Raw genomic sequence first — 19,053 nt, forward strand, 5'->3', positions numbered from 1 at the left:
TCCTCTCTCCTTTTCCAAATCCTAAACTAAACTCACAGAACTTATAATACTAACAAATCTATAAATGTGATTTCAAATTGCAAATTCGAAACAAAAAAGACCCTCTAATAATACGGGCAGGCTAGCATTGGCCTCATGGAGCTTTTAAGTGAGTTTTCCATTTAAGTTGATTTAATTTTTTACATTTTAATGAATGTTTGTGAAAGCTTTACATTTACCATATACTGGCAGAAGAGGAACATCCCCTTGACAGGGGTAACTTAAGTTTGTTATTGAGTGCACACCAAATTACGGCAGTAAACACAGAGACTGTTGTGGGTTTCAAATCAAATATCCAAAAAGATCCAGAACACAAGAATCGCTCCCTGTCAGTCTGAGACTCCCTTCAGTGCTCCAAACAACTCAAGGGACAGAGTTCACTGTGGGTACGCTGGTGAGTGTATGCGTGTGCAACAACAGTTTCAGTACAGTACATGAGAGCAGGCAGTCATGAGCACCATGTCCTGCAAATCCAAACAACAAAACTGGCAGTATAATTGTTTCTTTCCATGAGTTTACCCACACTGAAATTGAACCTTTAGAAGATTAACTTAGCAGTGTCCCTTGTTATGGTTGGGTTTCTTCTCCAGCTTTTGAGTTGAAAAGTTCTCTTTTGAGGTGAGGAGGCCAATTGTGTGGCTTTCTGGATGCTCTGTGTGCCAGTAGTGCCCCACGCTGAGGGAGAAAAGTCACCGCAGATGGAAGGAAATAAGGCAGCAGCATCAGGTCGTGCTACTCTTTGTTGAGAATGCTTTTGTTGTTCTTCATCTGTTTCCAAGGACAGAATAAATAGCACTGCTTAACCAAAGGCATTTGCCTCCCTGACTGCGATGAATGCACCACCATGAGAAACATATTACCAGTGGTTACGAGTGTTTTGCCTGTTCTGGAAATTCTTTCTCTCCTGTTCCTCCTTTGCGTGCGCGTCCGGGACACGTGAAAGAAATGTTCTCCATTATTTGTCCCTGTCAACTTCCAGAACATAAAGAATTTCATGCAGGCTTTGATTTGTCACAGTTGGCCTTATTGCTGGGAAATATTGAAGGAATTTGGAGCTGTGACACAGCATCAGGTGACTGTCAAGGTTTTGCCTTGTTTTTCCCCTTAAAGTCCACTTCTACCAGCTACTGATAACCATCGGCCTGAAAAGCACACAGTCTTTGGACTTCATCTAGACTTAATGTGGATGTTAGTTTCTTACAATAGTTTGCTTTTGTAAGAGCTTTCGGTTAACACTAAAATGTGGCAGGCTGCCCAATCGCAAGTGTAAAAGTGACATGACATTTAGTGTATCTTGTGAGTCTTGTGCCTCACACTTGCTTATTACATTCTCTCAAAGCATCTGTATCTAATTAGCTGGAAGTGACACCAAAGCTTGTTAGGCTGACAAACGCTGCCATGTTATCCATGTATCAATGCTTTTCAGAAATATAAATGTATGTTGTGCCGTCGGGGCTGTGGCAGGAGCAAATACATTGGGTAGTGACATTAACTGAGCATTATCCAACAAAAAGAAACGTTCATTAATTAGTCATATATCGCCTCATCAGTTCGCAATGTAAGACTCAGATTTTTGAGCAGTGAATAGTTCAAAAAGGAATGATAGTTGGAAGTTGCAGATTCTCCCCACTCATATATTTTTTTTAAATGTTTTTTTTTCATCAATGTACTCCCTACAATGGGATTCTAATCAGGAACATAAGCGTAAAGGAATTTCCCATTATGTAAGGTGTGATTGGGGGGAAAAATGGTGAGCGGAAAATGATCTAGAGTTGGTAAGATTGAGAGAGACAGAGTGAGCTAAACCACGGCAAAAAGAAGGGACACATGAAGACAACCAGAGCCAGAGGTCAAAGAAGAGTTCCGTTATGAGGAGCTGGCAATACCCCTTTCATCTGTTATTAGAAACATAAACAGGTCAAGCATGTAGACATCAGGGTGGCCAAAAAAAAGGATCAATTGAAATATGTTGTTGATTTCAATGTGAGCTTATGCTTCTGCAGAGCCTCAAAGAAACTGAGTGAATGAGTGAGTGTCCCTGCAGTGTTGACACCTAATCATAGTGTTTTTTTGTATTCAAGTAGATGTCCAGAAGAAGAGTGCAAAAAGTATCTCAGAACTACCACAATTTCATCAAGAACAACATACTTTCATCACGATCTAAACAATGGCCATGTGTTTTATGGCATAATAATGTGGATTAGTGCACACTGAGATCTTGGTCCCTTATAAAATGGCAGCAAATTGGTAACTGTGACATCAGAGATTTTAAAGTCCCGTTTCAGCATTTATCAATGCTCTAACACTCATCTGTGTTCCCCAGAATTGTACATTTGGAGGGGTTTACCGAGAAAAGGCCTTAACATGGCTTGGGTATGACTCTACAAGTTCCTCATTTAGTGACTGGGGATCTACGAATATACTAATCTCACCCTGCCTGCAGATGACACCGGCCTGCCCCGTGTCTGCCATGCCATGCAATGGTGGGGGTTCACACTAGATTAATTCAACATGTTAGAACAAGGCAGCGATTGTCAAAAAGAAAAAGCAAAATTGTACAAAGCTGCATTCAACTAGAAGGATGGTAATGTAGTATTCACTTTCTATCTATTAGAAATTTCTATTCGAGCATTTTCTTTTCTTGAGTTTCCCTCAGGATTTTTTTCAGCTGATTGAGAAGATATTAGTGAGAAAGCTGGCTGGAAGTGGGCTTGGATTGGTGGGTTTGCCTGGCCAGCCAAGAGCCAGCTGCTCATGGCTTTGCATCTCCTCACTTGCTTGGCCAGCTGAAGCTCCATATACAGAGAGACCAACCTCTGGCATGTGGGAATGAAACATTACCAGATTATTTCAAAGTTGATGGACGTACCTGGTCAAACTCACAATGTGTCCCAGGTAAACAGTTGGAACAACTCTCTAGACTTTGAAATTATTGTAAAACCCAGCTGATTTGGAGTTGGAAAATGAAGACTGCAGAATATGTCCTCTCTGGTATAGTTGATGGGACACTACAATGTCTCCAAGTAAACTGAATCAACTTCTGTCGCAGTTTAACAGTTTTAGGTAAGACGGCTTACAGAATCTGATTTCCTTCTATAACAGCCATAGAAGTTACATGTCTACCACCTTCAAAACAAGAGCAAAATACTCTTAATAGCTACTCCTTACTTCTGCTCTCCTTCTGGTTTCATTGGTTCCTCACAGTCCATGCAAATTAGCTGTGCAGCCCTACACAGCTCATAGTCAGGATTGTTTTCTCCAATATTCTATGTAGAACATAAAGGCTGCTTGACTTTACCTTTTTGAGACTCCAAGTGATATTCTGCAGATTCAAAGCCAAATGCCACAGCATCAATGGCTGCTCTTGCTCATGATATGACTTGTAACATCTTATAAACACGTTAAAAAGGTGTTTTTTTTCGCAGAGGCAAACTGATTGGGGCTCATAAATGTAAGAACATAGTTTCATGGTAATATATTTCAAAATGAATGTATCCCCAAAGTTATGCTGCTATCAGAAAGGTAAACAGAGCTTGTTTGATGTCATTTGTGATGATATATTTAGAATAATAGGAGTCCATTGATAGTCCTATGAAGCATTTAAATTTTTTTCAAAGCCATTTTAGAATGCACCAATACATGTGTCATCATCCAACCAGATGACATATAATATTTGACTATGACGAAGAAAAGTGCTTTGCATAAACAAATCTTTGATTATCAGTCATGAAAGCCATTTTTGCAGCAGCAGCTGTGAGTGGCACAAATATATCGGAACATTATTAAAAAGATATCACCCTCTTGTCTGCAATTCCTGGTTATATAACTGATTGTTTTGACCTATACAGTTGAATTTAGCCTTTCCAACTTCCTAAGAGGTTTACATTTTAAAATCCCAGCTCAGGATTTTCACAAACCTTGAGGGATCAAAGTCTGCTGGAGGCACTGACAGATTTGTCTTAGGTTATGCAGTGGGTTGGCTTGACATGAAACCACTACTGATTGCATGCAGCAAAAACATCCTCGTTCCAAGGGTTTGTATAACGTGAAGAGAAACACTATTTGTTATCTTAACGTTATCTGTTTTTTGGACTGTTGTTTCACAGATTCAAGAGAGACTAATGGAATTTGCAAAGTAATGTGCCTGACTGTGGTGTTTGAAGGAAATATTTGCTGCCAGATAACCTTTGAAAAACCATTAAGCAAGACCTTACTTTCAGTCCAAAAGGACTGATGAGAGTAGGTTATCTAGCATGCTTGGTGGCTTTTTGGATTGTTTGGAGCTGTAGGATCTAAGTGGTGTTTTTAACCACAAAGCCAGTATTTGCAGAGAACAAACCATTTAGGAGATAGCATGAACTGTGGCCGCATCTGTCTTGAATCATTTTCCATTAGTAAATATCAAAGTCGCATAAAGTGATCTTGAGAGTCCCTCTAAGAAACAACCACTTAATCAACCACTTCTACAACTAAATGTGTTTTTGTGTGTACTACAGAATGGAAACAATACCAGCTCCCACTGAGAAAAACAAACCCCATAAGGAAGGTAGCAGGGAAAGAGGCATGTTTGAAAAAAGGAAGGAGGCTAGTTATGAACATTTTTGGCATTCCTCAGCTCCATGCAGCAGCAGGATTTTCTTCAGGGGAAGCAGTCCATCCAGGCAAGAGCCACCGGACCAGGACCCCGCAGGAAGCCCTGCTTTCTCCTTACTGGCCACAGCGTAGCTGAACTGGCTCAGTGCCGAAGACAAGAGGAAGAACACATTAAAGCAAGAATTCAGGATATTAGCAGGCAGGGATATTGTTTAATCTGACACAAGTAAACAAACACAGGAGTGTGCTCATGAGACTGACAGAAAGAGAAAGAAACCTTACTATTCTGGAAAGTATTACTCTGAGTTCCTCTTAACAGGATGCTGCCATTTCCTGTTCAGAGAGGCTGCTGGATATTTATGGAAGACTGGCCCAAGAGAGGGCTTTTTTCTTTATGATACTCAGTTTCTGTAAATAGACATGCTGTGATAAAAAGCAGATGCTTTGCAAGCAATTTGGTCAAAGAGGTCTGTTTTGGTTTAAGATTCTCTTTTCCACTGACAATACACACAGGTGTAGTTTCAAAGCAGGCAGACACTCTGAAAGGTATTCGTGTTCAACGTCAGCCCCATGCAAAAGGAGAGATTGGGTTTGAAGAGGACAGGCTCACCAATCATCACTTTGGAATTACTGTATAAGCTCCTATTTGATATATTTAACAACACTAAAAACATTATTTAAATACTTCTGTAACAACCCTTTTACATTGAGTTTTTTATTGTTTATTTTCAATGTGCCATGCATTTTATTTTTTAGCAATGTTGCTTCTAAAATCAGCACAGAAAATGCAGAAAAGTGGACAAATCTGGGTCTTTGTCCTGTTACTGAGTGCTCAGGGATGGGAGCAGATAAGGTGAAGAACAATATGGAGAATAGAGAATATAATATTGTATTTCGTTTGCATGAAACCTTATTATGGATTGTGATAATATCGGTCTTCATGAAATATTTTGTATCTTGATGAACAGTTTTGTTTATTTGTTAGCACCACTGTGTCAAACGCTCCCAGTTAATGCAAACATTAAAGACAGACTGAAAACAGATCTGATCCTGGTGGTTTTCATTGTATGACCCACTACAGATGTGTGGTGGTGTGTTTTCCTACAGAGACATCCTTGTATGTTTGGATTTTTCTTGTTTCTTCATATTTTGGGCCAAAATATTTGGGCAAAGAATGTGTAAACACCAACCAATGGGACTAAATGAGGACTAAAAAAACTTGTACCTTAGTTCAGTTGGCTATCTTCCCTCCTTATTTCTCCTCTTTATGAAGCCATCTGTGCTACAAACACTTTTGGGCTCTGTCAGGGCTTTTAACTTAAATTCTGACGATGCCACAGACTTAAGTTGATGTGTGAACATGCTTATTTGTACTTCAGAACATAACCACTGAAAAATAAATTTGCAATCATGTTTTATTTCTCATATTTTTAGTTTTAGTCTGCGACTCCTGAGTACTAAAATGGCAGTTGTGTCACAGTTTAAATGGGTGGTGTGATCTTTTTTTTTTATTATTACAGTCACTGTCAAAGCTGGCTTATTTTTCATTTATCTATTTAACCCAAAAAGCAGAGATTTTGGCACACTATTCTGAGTATCACCTGGACATGATTAAAACGTCATAATCATATTCTGTTGGAATTTGATGCGATTTTATTACTTGATTAAATTAATGGATTATTTTGATAAACTCATACAAACTGACTCTTCAACATCTGTCTCACTGAGGATGATAGAGTCAAGGAATTTTTCACAACAGCACAGAAGATGCATTCATGTTACCTGAAGGCCTGTGCCACACAAATCAGCTCAAGTCACTTGATTTCCATTTCCATTTCTGGATGAATTTTGGAAACTCCATCCATGTCTATTTTATGATTTTACTTGTTCTGATATATTTAAAAAAAAATAAAAAATTTAGGAGACAAAATGATACAGTTAAGGTACTGTGTGCACATACCTTCCAGTAGTGGAAATCATTTGTATTTTCTTTGCAATTATCTTTTAAAAAGAGAATTGGGCACACTTTGGATATCAAAGAGGCCAAATGGACATTCTGCTTTGTTATCGCCTAACTTACAACAACCCAGAAGGTCAACAAAGCCAACATTTGTAGTCTGGAATTCATCTCAACTAGCGGGCAAAATCATGCTGATCAAACAAAACAAACAAAAAACTGGTTGACATATACTGCACTAAACAATGATAATACTTTCCTGATGTCGACTTACTGGATACAAATCAAATCAGTGATGTGAAAAGACTGAATTTCATAACTACCGCTGCGGTGAAAAAAAAATATAAATCGATAACACACAGCAGTGTTTGATACAAAAAGCACATGTATTTATTTATGTTTTTGTTACATTTTGCAATGCATGCCATTCAACATTTATTCACTTGAACATGATGTCCACAAGGACAAGTGCAAACCTTCCTGAAATTCAAGAGCAGAATACAACAGTAATAAGTAAAAGTTAACATACAAAATAAGACATGAAGTAATTATGTTAAATATTCACAAACTGGTAAAAAAAAAACAAAAAAAAAACTTTTACATCAAAGTTTTAATAAGAACTCACAATATACATTTCAGTACTTTTTTGAAAAATTCTTTACAATTTCTCTGCTCCCGAAAATCTGAAGGCAAAAGTCACAAATTTATACAAATTTGGGCCATCAGTCAACGATGATATTCTATTGATTCTTAAAAAGGCAAATAAGATTAATCTTCTGCTTTCAACCCTTTACATACACGCGGGGCATGAAATCTGGAGGCAAACTTGCAGTTAAGTACAAAACATCTTGTGCAACTTGTACAAAAAAAAAAAAAAAGAAAAAGTGAACCAATTTAATCAACAAATTTATCTTTAACACACAAGTGAGGTTGACAAAGTGGCACATTATGATAGAAAATTCATGTGACAAAAACATTGGGTGATGGAGAATAGTTCACATGTACAGAACATCCTGTGACAGCTAGATAAGCTTCTAGTTTCTTAATATAACACCAAAGTCCAATAATGAAAATAAAAAGTGCTCAAGATTGTCCTTAAAAGAATAACAATGCTACCATATCAATCTTAAACTCAGGCATTTATGTGGCTTTGAATGCTTAAGGGGTTGAGGTGATAGAACACACATAAATAAACATAGAAAATGAAACGTTAATGTCTGGCTTCAGCATAGGTGCTCCCCTCTGTTATAATTTCTCTGTTAAATAGATCCATCTTTCAAGATTCTGTGTATGTGTAAGTCAGCTGAAGCATAATTCATTTTGACGATTCTCAAGGTAGCAGGAGGCTCCCTCTCCTGTGTGTAACCCAGTCCAAAAGGCTAACTGGGTAAAAAGAAGCCAGTGCAGAGCTGAACAAGCCACAGTGTTAAGCTGGGTCCACTTCAGTTCTGTCACTTTTAAGGCAGCAGTGCAGTCGTGCAGCAAAGTCTTTGTGTGCTTTTCCACTCCCTTCAACGTCATCTCTCCCATATTTCTCCTGTGCAATTATTACAATCAGCACAGAGTAGCATTTATGATCCAAACACACAGCCACACAAACACTTCAGCTCACAGGCATCACAGCAGTAGAGGCAGCCAAGCATACAGCAGCCATAGAGCATGGTCCTGATTCGGAACAAGACCAAGAAGAGGCAGGCTCACTGGCGTCCAGTGTCCGCTCTGTGGAGTGTGAATTTACCGACTCTCACCACTTGTGAAACATCGGTCAGCAGATCAGCTCCTGCTGTATTTCAGGTCGTGTGGGGAAAGGGGGCTCACTGAAAGAAAAGGCACTACGGCCCGCCTTCAGCTCACCTTGGACCGGGCACATGAGGTATGACCCGATCAAGTCCAGCTCGGGGGAAGAAGCTGGGCTTTCAGGCTCCGACTCCGACTGGCTCGTTTCTGGCTCGTCCAAAGAGGAGCCCAACCTTGCATGGAGGTGAGGGTGCGAGTGGGAATGGGAGTTCAGCCAGGGGTGATTGAGGCATTCCTCTGCGGTGGCTCTCTTCCTGTGCACACAAACACAGCAACACTGTGGATGAGTGGAAATTCCCAAAGAGTTTATATAACCAATGGATTGCTTGGATCTTCCGATTCACTCAATCCGTTCTCTCAAGTCAACCATATTCTATTTCAACACTGAATTATAAAAACCACAAAAACAGCACTTTTTATTGAGATTTCTCCCCCTTCATGTCTCATTGATAACCACAACACTCGAGAATTTTCACCTTTTCCTAGTTCTAGCACTAATCTACTGAGACTAAAAGATACTGACTGGAAATTGGGGCACTGGGTGTTTTAAACAAATTGTAGTCCATCAGAATGAGAGTACGAGTGAAATTCATCAGAACTATTTACCTTCTTTCCTTTTTTTTTTCCAGGTAACGCTTGCATTAGTGTTTAATCTGATGTTCAGTTAAAGATACTGGACTAAATTGTTGCCTTTTTACATAGCCACCAACTTAAAAAAAAAAAAAAGGAAATGACTTCTAAGTGACGCAAATCTTATTACCACAAACACTCATCTAGATATATGCTGATGCACTTCCGTCAGTTTTTAACCTGACTCACATCCTGGGTGTTTAAAGCATCAAAAGGTGATGCTGATTGAAACTTATCAGATTCAGCTGAAAACGAAATCTGATCATGTTCATCTTTACTGTAAACGGCCTCACCTGGGGTTTTTTAACAACAAGGACTTGATGAAATCAACAGCCAGAGAGGAAATCCCTTCAAATGTGTCCTGTGAGTAGTCTACATTGACTTGGGAGATGTTGAGGAATGTCTCCTGCTTCTCATCACCCAGAAACGGAGACTCGCCAGTCAGCATGACGTAGGTCAGGACCCCAATGCTCCTGCACAGAATGAGGAAGAAGAAGGTCATGATGCAAGATGTCGTCTTTGATAGTTAGACAAGTATGTAGAAAGGATTATCTTGTGGTCAAAAGTCTAGACATGACATTTTTTTTGCATATTTCGGAGGTGATGTCACAGTGCCGTGCATGTCCATTTTCCCATAGAAAAAGCACAGACTGAATGAGTTTTCATGCGTACTGAATCAGTGGAAATAGTCTGACTAAAGTAGCACACTTACCACATGTCTGTAGCAGTGCTAATGGGTTCATAGTTCAGGATCTCTGGAGCTGCAAAAGAGACACATGGACCCAATTAGTCATGATATATATACCACTCAAGTTAAAAAGACACAGGTGGATCTGGGAGTTTAAAAGCTTAAAGCAGAACTTACCCACATATTCTGGGGTACCAAGGATCTCCCTGACCTCTGTGATGTTGTCCATGCGTCTGGACAAGCCAAAGTCAACAATACGAATGTCTCCAAGAGGACTGGCACTGGTAAGCAAGATGTTCTGGGGCTGAAGGGACAAGCAGATTAGGCAAAGGTATGTTTTATAATGACCAATTACAATTCAAGCAGCTTGCGATCCTACGGATGTCATTAATTGTTCATGTGAATAAATCAAGACGTTTGAGGTAAGTAGCCCTGGGAGGATTAGGGGTGTAACTCGTCATTTAACGCATACGCTGCTGCTCTGAGCTCAGATCATCCACTAAGCCTATCAGGCGACACTGAAAACAGGTAAGATATATCCGTCCTCCACGTAAATGGCTGTTTAGTGTACGTAAACATTGTTGTGTACATATAACTGGGCTTGCTTATAGCCCAGGCTGGCCTCATGCCAAAGTTGGTTGGGAACAAAGAAGAAAACACGAACAAAATAACAGGCCTGTGCCAAAAACATCTAAAAACTTCAAAGTCAGACATTTACTTTTTAACACCTCCTAAATATTAACATATGCATTAAAACAAAAAATAAATAAATAAAAAAAACTCTTGCCAAGGCAAGGATTTGGTGTATTGGATCTGCACATGTCTGCTAGAATGAATGATCCAGTAGAAACCAGATACTGTTAATGTGTGAGAAAAGTAAAGGAATCTCAATGATGATTCCCTTTTTACCTCATGACCCATTAAAGAAAACATGATAGTTCTGCCAGGTCCCTTTACAGACTGATTCCTTATGGGAACAGGGTTGTGACACAATGAACCAGGTCTGCTTGCATAACAGCAATAATGTCTCTGGCATTGTAACCCTGAAGGGAAACTTTCCTCTATTGTCATAAACTCTCTCACTGTCCTTACTTTCAGATCCAGATGGACCACATTGTTTCGATGCAAGAAGGCCACTCCAGTCAGGATCTGCTTAGCCAGTCGTATCACATCTTTCTCTGTGAAAGCGTCATCGTTGTCGGCCACACATTGATTGAAGATTTCGCCACCGGCAGCACTGTAAGAAAAACACAGTAAGAAAATGAGAATAACCTGAAAAAGAGGGGGAGAAAATAACCGTTTATTGATCGCCATCCAGTGGACTTTAGTTTGGCTTATTTCATTTTAACTCGTCATAATAAATTGTGTCTTAAAAAGCACAATTATCCCCTTCCTCGCAGTTTAAATAACACATGTTCACAAAAAAAACATATAGGTTTGGAGAACCTTGGTCTTTGGCCGGAAAAGGGTGGAATGCTCTCTCCGGGTCGGGAATGAGATCCTTCCCCAAGTGGAGGAGTTCAAGTATCTCGGGGTCTTGTTCACGAGTGAGGGACGAATGGAGCAGGAGATTGACAGACGGATCGGTGCGGCGTCTGCAGTGATGCGGGCTCTGCACCGGTCCTTAAGCTGCTGCCCCCGCGACCCGATCCCCGGACCAGCGGAAGATAATGGATGGATGGATGGATGGATGGTTTGGAGAACAAACCCAAAGTAATTACCACTTTCTCTAAGATTAGATAACAGTTTGTCTACTCATTAGTGTTCTTGGGAACAAAGTCCGTCCACATCCACACACTGCATGCGAGTCCAGCGTGAATCAATACAATTTTAGGAACCCCGCCTGTAAATGTACCTTCCTCTTCTCATGGAATATTACAGAGATAACAATGGTTATGTGAGCTAACAGCAATTTCAGATAAGGTCTGCTATAGCCTGATTTATTGCAATTAAGCTTTCTAAAATAGGGGAAGGAAGCAGAAGGAAACATTGTCCAACTAATCAAAGCCTAGAACATTTCAAGTAGAAAGGAACCGATGTTAAACTAATACTACTAATTATAAAGACACCAGAGAATTAGAAAAGTAGGAGCAGGGCAGTGTCAGAATGGTCGGATTCCTCTCTGATCTCGCCACGGTTGTGCAGCATAGTTAAGAAAGGTGGAGACATGGTGGATTTATGTTCGATGCTACATCAGTAAGATCAATGCCTGAAGCTGACAGTTCACCCAAAAAACTACAACCATGTGTCTGGGATTTAGAAAGCACACATGGTTTTTATCCTCAGAGGAAAACTTTGTGACCGTGCCATGGGCAGAAATGTTACATAACCAGAACCTTCCAATCTCCTGTTAGACTCCTAAACCTGCATTTTTTTAACCAACTTTAGCTGTGAAAATAGAAACCACGTTCTTTTTTTTGTTTTCAGGTATTTCTCTAAATTATTCTTCTGATCCCCTTCCCTTTGCACTCGACAGTAAATACACACCAAATACCTATTTTGCAGCATCGATTCCTGAAACCCACCTAGTTACCACCTGAGGGGTTTCAGTGCAGACACAATCAAACATACGCAACCTAGTTTAGGTATTTTATTTTTGGTTAGGAAACCAATCCTACGAGTGTAGTTTCACAAACATTTCTGATTCTACCTTTAAACTCCACTCTTCTGTCGACTTAACATACAAGCATTTACTGTTCGTGTCTGAACACTTAAGGGCATGAAAGGACAAAGTGCTTCAATTGCTTCATTCAGCTGTCAGCAGAGAGCCCTTGGATGATTCAAAGTATTGATAAAGATCGTTTTTGAAAAACTAATTTCCACAAAGGAATTCTTACTTCCCTGAAGTCTAAAATTTGTTGTGATCTCCATCTTTCCCAGAATGTCCTCACTTCTGTGCCTGTACTCACACATTCTGCCCTGCACCAACCCACAAGAATCAACTCACTGCTGCCCCAGTGAGCAAACTTTGTGAGGGCAGATTGAGGCTAAATCATTTTAAAAGAAGAGTCAAGAGAAAATGTGAATGTCAAATTCTGAGTAAGTAGAGGAAAAGGAAGAAAAGAGGCAAAAGCAGTAAAATAAGTCATCCTTCTTTTTTAGTTCGGCTTTTAGTCAAAGCCCTTATTTGTTAATCGCCAAGTCTGGTGTTCATTTACGTCACCATCAGGACCCTGTCAACCAGTGCTGCCAAACCTAACCTGACTGTTGGCTGAAGGTTCTGGACAACACTTTTTGTCCAGTTCAGTTCAAGTGAGGTCTGGGTTATGTTAGAAGGAGCAAAGATTGAGGCTACCTTTAGATGGGAAATGAAACCTATAATAAAACATAGTCCTGCTATTTAGGACATAAAAGTATTCAAAAACAGGACAGTAAAAAGTCTAATCGAATTAAAACATTTTCTGTAATAGTTTTGCCTCAGTTACTCTGCTTCATGGATAATTCATAACCGACTGTTGGATATTGTGTAAAAAAAACCCCTTTCAGAACTCAAGAGGTGATTCACTTTTTCATCAGTGTCCATCTCTCAAACCTGTCGTTATGCTGGAGGTTTCTGTGGTAATGACGCACATGGGGCGTCACTTCTAAAGATGATGAAAATTGAACCTGTGTCATTTCTCTTACATTGACAAGGATGTGGTTGCGGCTATGAGAGGTGTGTGTACATACACGCCATTTTCTGTCAGCATGGTAGTGTGCTACTTTTGGAGCCTCGCTTGCTGCTTCCATTTAAACCCACAGGAAATGGAAAATGGTTTGCAATTCTTGAAACTAGTGTTGAAGTCAGACACTTTGGAGGTGCAGTTTTTGCAGCTTTCAGAACACGTGTGGTGAAGTTAAAAGTCACTGACACTGAAAAAGCAAGCTAATAGGTACTAAAATATTGGTCACGTGCAGGAAGAGGAACTGTGAACCTACACCAACTGACCTCCTGCCATGTTTTCTCTGCAGGCATGCAGGGGTGAATTATGGTGCTACTTCCCCTTTCACACTCACTCAGGGGTCAAACACAGACATCTCCACAGGGAGGCTTTTGTTCTGCAGAAGAATTCCATGTCTGGGATGGGAATGACTCGCGGGGACTAAAAAGGTGAAGGACCCCAGTCCTGGAACAGGGTAAAGGGAAGGTGGCTAAAGCATACAGTAAATGGACAGAGTCATCCCCTTCTAATGAGTTGAGTGAGGTAATTTAGATTCCAAATGACCTTTCAAAATTCTAATTAAACTATGTCATCAGAGCTGTCAAAGGACACTTGCTTGTTATATCATTCCCTTTGAGCAGAGCCAGACAGCCGGGGTGATCTTGCTGTGTCAAAGACTGCCCACATGCCACCTTAAGTACTGGTCAGTAATATCTCAAAGTAGAATGAAAATGACTCATTTGTAGCTCAGTGTTGTCTCAGTTTTGTATTTTCTCACAGTGAGCAGTGTGAAGCTTTACCACACTGGCATTTAAAGTGACAGCTCATGTCATCTACGATAACAAGAAATAAGATGCAGAAGCAAGAGCGAGAAGAGCAAAGAACCACAGAAAGTGAGAACTTCCATATAAGGCCGAGTTCATGTAACAGTAATGCAAGGCTGTGCGTTTCACACGTGCGTATGTGTGTATTCACACAAAAACACCAAAGCTTTGCTTGTGCAAAATACAGGATATTGCATGACATGCTTGTAAGATGTGCCATGAGGCCATCTCCAACTAAAATAAATGAAAGAGTTATTGCCCATTAAGTAAAAACTAAATGAATAGGTAATACTTAAACTACAAGAAAAGCCCCCAGAGATTGAAAGCTTTTAGAGGAATAAAATTAACTTAGGATTTTCATCCCGGTGGGAACAGAGAGCTTAATCAGTTATTTACATTTTTCCTGAAAAGTTTCAAACTAAATAAGTGAGGAAAGTTTAAAAAGGTCATTTAGACCACCATTACTTCTGTGCCGTCACCAGTGAAAGCCACAGCTGGCTGTGCATGAACACAGACTGATGTACCATAATCACATTTTCTGTGATGTGAAAGAGCTCTATGAGGTCTCTGTAAAGTCTACAGAGTTGACTTACCACTCTAGAACAAGGATGATTTCAGAGTTGGTTTCATAGACCTCATGCAGAGCCACCACATAGGGGTTTGCCTTGGCGGACTCCAGCACAGCAATCTCGTTCAAGATGTCCATGCGGCAGTCTTCTCCCTTCCGTCGCTTTCTCAGGAACTTGGCTGCGTACTGCTTCCCTGTTGCCATTTCGATGCACTTCTTCACCACTGCAAACTTTCCCCTAAGAAACAAAAATGGGAAGAGCCCAAATAAGTGGTTAGCCAGAAGGCAGAAAAATCACAACCACATTTTTTGTTACTATTTAATCATAGATTATTCTGTTCCAGATCCAAGAAGCCACTGAAGTAACTCAAAGTAATTTAAACTGCTGCAAATCGAAAGGTTGTGCTCATGTCGTGGACATAATCCTGACAATTAAACTTCAAGGAGTTAAAACTTAATTTACTATGAAATAGATTATAGGAAGGCTGCAAAACAGCTGCATGTACAATACCGAAGGCGAGGTTATGGAACAGTACAGAGATAAGGAGGTTAAATGGCATCATTTGAAAATACAGACCGTTAGTGACTGCTGATATGCTCTGCTAAGGGAGGTGTCATTATACATTGGGTTGAGAGTTTACCCCTTCTCCTCCTTTTCCTTTAGCCTGAAAAAGGGTCTGACAGAAGGCAGATAAGCTTGACACTTTTGGAAAAAGCTGCTGAAAGTGGGCAGGGGCCTGATAAGGGTATAACCACTTTATAGGTCAAGCAAAAACAAAGAGGCGCAACAAAAGGTTGCTCGATGTCAGTGCTAAAACACGGGACTGACAAAAGAGCATCTACTTTTTCAACCCCATCACTTCCATTCATTTCTCTACATATACACTGATGGATTAATGGGAGGTGTTAAGGGTCATCAGTGGGTGCGGGCAGGATGTCCGATGTGTGCAAAATTGCCACTCCGAGTCAACCCAGCACAATCTTTTGCCGTCCCTCCCACACTGATAATGAGGCCTTGTCCACTTCCCTTTCTTTACAGATGACAGCAGTGGGGACAAATGGAACAGTGTTGACACCTCCACCCAGACGCTTTGCCAGAGACTGATTCTCCTTTGACAGTCATACAAAAGCTGACCAGTCAGCTAAACACAGGGGCTTCGAGACTAAGACCACCCACCTGACCGTGGCTGGTGATGCCATGCAGGGGGCCACTGCTGTTTCTGTTATGTTAGAGCTTAAACAGATTGCAAAAATGGATACAGTAACCTCAACATCTATGTCCGACTATAGTCTCACTGAGCCTCACAATTCCCCACATACAGCTGAAGGCTTGGGAAAACTGAACACAGACCGTGAAAAGATGACTGAACAGGGCATAAATCTAAATGAAGAGGCCAAGTTAGAAAGGTCTAGTCAGCATGGTGCCAGTCAATTTCCCACACAGCGTTACTCCAACACCGCTGTGCTGCTGACCAAAAACAGCACAGTTCTGGCGCAAGTCTGATTCTGTTTTGGCTCCCGTCCTGGCTGCTATGAGGCCTGGTTCACTTTCTTGTGTAGTTTCCTAGTCTCACAGAATGGTAACGCATCACTGTTCAGAGTGAAAAGGCAAAATCTGTCAGACGCTTTTCATCCTTAATTAGCCAAGTTCAGATCTGTGGGCTGGGAACTACAAATGGAGAGAAAAGAAATGACCAGTGGCTACGGAAAAGAGCAACAGGAGGCCTTTTCAAAGGTTGACAACAGGTCAGAGGTTACAAGACAAGGCCATCTTCCAGCTGGCCATGTTCACACTGTGCCATCCTTTGGATGCAAAGAACCATTTGGTTGTATTTCAGATATCACTTTACATCTTTTTCTTGCCTTTTTCCTTTGACTAAAACATTTAGTTCACTCTGTTACAATAGAAAAGTTCTCAACTAAACTCAACTCAATTATCAACTTTACCGTGAGACTAAGCTAATTCCCCTCCAGCACTTGAGTTGGTGATAATTTGATTGAGAAATTGGTTTCCTGTGGGGTCTGAGTTTTGTCTCCCTCAGCAGGACACTGACTCATGTCTGATGTGCAATGTGAAATGACAGCTCTCACAGCTCCTATTTTCCTATTACTCAGACAGACTGACACACAACACGACTTCCTCTTCCTGCTTTAGAGTTGGCTGCAGTGTTTTTTGTCCTCTCCTCTGAAGGAGACCCCGGCTCATAATACAAAGCATGATTATGAGGAGACTTTAAAAATAAGACCAACGATTCTTATTGTTTCTTTTGACCTTGTAAGGGTTGAGCAACTATGGAAATAATAAAACTGGCACCAACTGGCTCTAATATGGTCAACACCCTAAATACATACTATACACCTGATCTCCAGTCCTGCAACATTGCATACATTCTTTCACTTAATGCGATTATGAGGCCTGATCTCAGGATGTTGTTGCGTTGAAGTCATGGGAAAAGGAAAGAGAAGAAGTTTTTAGAGGTTGCTGCAGCCTACACCACATGGGCAGCCGAAAGCCAACCCTGGCTGGTGTCACAGATGTCCCAATATGACTGAAAAGAAAAACTGGCTGCAGCCAACAGACTTTTCACATATTCTCCTTCTAAAGAATAAGCTTAAATTGGGGTTATTAACAAAGATGCAGAATTTGCATAGGCAACAACCATCATTGAAGCCCAAGCCAAAAGGAGCTTAATTTGACATATTTTCTCTGAGAAGCCATCGAGTTGAGCAAACTAGGGAAAACCCTCTTAAATATCAGTGTGTATATATATATATATATATATATATATATATATATATAGATATATATAAAAATAACCACAATCTGCAATTTTGGTTAAGAGATACAGGGAGAGAGATGCAGAAAGGGACTGATTGTTGATGACAAATGATATCTCTGGGGGAAAAGAAGGTATGAAATGGAACATTATCCAGATCAGATCCTAAGTCTATACACAATATGTGTTATGATTACATTAAAACGCAAACAATGTTCCAAAAAGTTATGATGGTCACTCCGTTTTCATAGATCTCGTTCTATCCGTTTGTCATCACAGTAAAACTATAACCCAGTCCTAATATGAATTCAAACCAAATCTGAAGTTCATCCCATGACATTTGAGGTTTTCACTACTACAATAAAGTCTCTACAAGACCACACACGTGGGCAACAGACGATAGCATAGGTTGTAGAGTTTCATAACCCAGAAAACACTTCTTAGACAGCAGGTAACCTGAGCAATTTAAGAACCGCGTGGACAACAGCTGCGACCAGCAATATACGGGAAGGCTTAAAGTTTGAAGTTTCTGAAAGCGTTCTGCCCCTTTGTTTTTACACAACTCATCACAAACATTTCATCGCATCAAATTTCAGCGACAAACTTATTCGACAACATCCAGCCAAGTCCCCCAAAAGCGCATTACCATTGCGCATTCCAGGTGCCAAGCACTGTACTTCACGGGATGGAAAGTGGGATCGTAAATGTTCAATCAACACGCTCCCAAAACACGTGTAAAGAGTAAATCCAATATGATTAGCCGGTTTGCTTTGGGATTAGCTACATATTGTTGCAAAGTCCGGTCACAGAAACAGCGCAAGAACAAAATCAGCAGACGGATTGTCACAGCAATGAATGCATGAATTCCACACAAAGTCACTCACCTGCCCAGTTCTTTGCCCACCAGCTCATAGTTGACTGTGAACGGCTCTTGCCTTATCCTGGTGTGGATCTCTGTCACCATTCCGTTTTTGTTCATTGTTGTTGAGTTTGGCATTTAAGTCGTGTCTTGAAATTAAACAATGTTCATCCACAATAGACACAAACAATTTTCTGGTCTGCACAAGTAAAAATTAGCATAATAATAAAAAAAAAATGTCAAGGAAAATCGTGTGAAACCCACGGGTGATAGTCCAGGTTAAACGCGTCCCAAACTAAAGGACGATGCCGACAGGAGCGCAACACAGTGCGACAGACGGTTCAGTGAATGTGTTTGAGCGCTACTACACATTCCTGACAAACTCCTCGTCAGGGCCAACCCCCTGCGCTTGACGCTCAGCTGTGGAAGCCAATGAATTTGCTGAACAGAACAGCTAGAGGATGCAAGCCAGCTGGCAAGTGGTGGTAAGTGACAGGAACTTATTGTTGCAGGTACACGAACATAGACCAACATTTCTGTTGTTATTTGTGGTTTCATGGTAATTGAGATGACAGAAGCTACGAGGAAGAGACACTCTTAGTTTAGACATGTGAGCACTGTTTCAGCTTAAAGAGCAGATAAATGTACAAACAAAGAAATGTATTTTCCAGGACACATTA

General features: G+C 40.5%; 1 protein-coding gene across 1 annotated transcript; it reads right to left on the bottom strand.

Moving 5' to 3' along the window:
* Positions 1-6,956: 6,956 nt before the first annotated feature.
* On the bottom strand, positions 6,957-18,744 carry stk17al (serine/threonine kinase 17a like). The gene is made up of 7 exons (XM_075454994.1): positions 18,399-18,744; positions 14,763-14,975; positions 10,797-10,941; positions 9,882-10,008; positions 9,729-9,777; positions 9,310-9,489; positions 6,957-8,640 (listed from the first exon to the last, which is right to left on the bottom strand). Exons 1-7 carry the CDS (start codon positions 18,509-18,511, stop codon positions 8,355-8,357), a joined length of 1,113 nt encoding a protein of 370 aa, XP_075311109.1. The 5' UTR covers positions 18,512-18,744; the 3' UTR covers positions 6,957-8,354.
* Positions 18,745-19,053: the final 309 nt, after the last annotated feature.

The sequence above is a fragment of the Odontesthes bonariensis genome, chromosome 21 (assembly GCF_027942865.1).
Source record: "Odontesthes bonariensis isolate fOdoBon6 chromosome 21, fOdoBon6.hap1, whole genome shotgun sequence".
Lineage (NCBI taxonomy): Eukaryota > Metazoa > Chordata > Actinopteri > Atheriniformes > Atherinopsidae > Odontesthes > Odontesthes bonariensis.

What these genes read in the sequence shown, in the direction of transcription:
- stk17al (XM_075454994.1), bottom strand. Translation starts at nt 18,511, where the DNA reads ATGCCAAACTCAACAACAATGAACAAAAACGGAATGGTGACAGAGATC. An exon ending in TGGTCCATCTGGATCTGAAA is followed by an intron (nt 10,009 to 10,796) that starts GTAAGGACAGTG and finishes TTGTCCCTTCAG; the next exon opens with CCCCAGAACATCTTGCTTAC. An exon ending in TTGTTGTTAAAAAACCCCAG is followed by an intron (nt 8,641 to 9,309) that starts GTGAGGCCGTTT and finishes TTGTGTGCACAG; the next exon opens with GAAGAGAGCCACCGCAGAGG.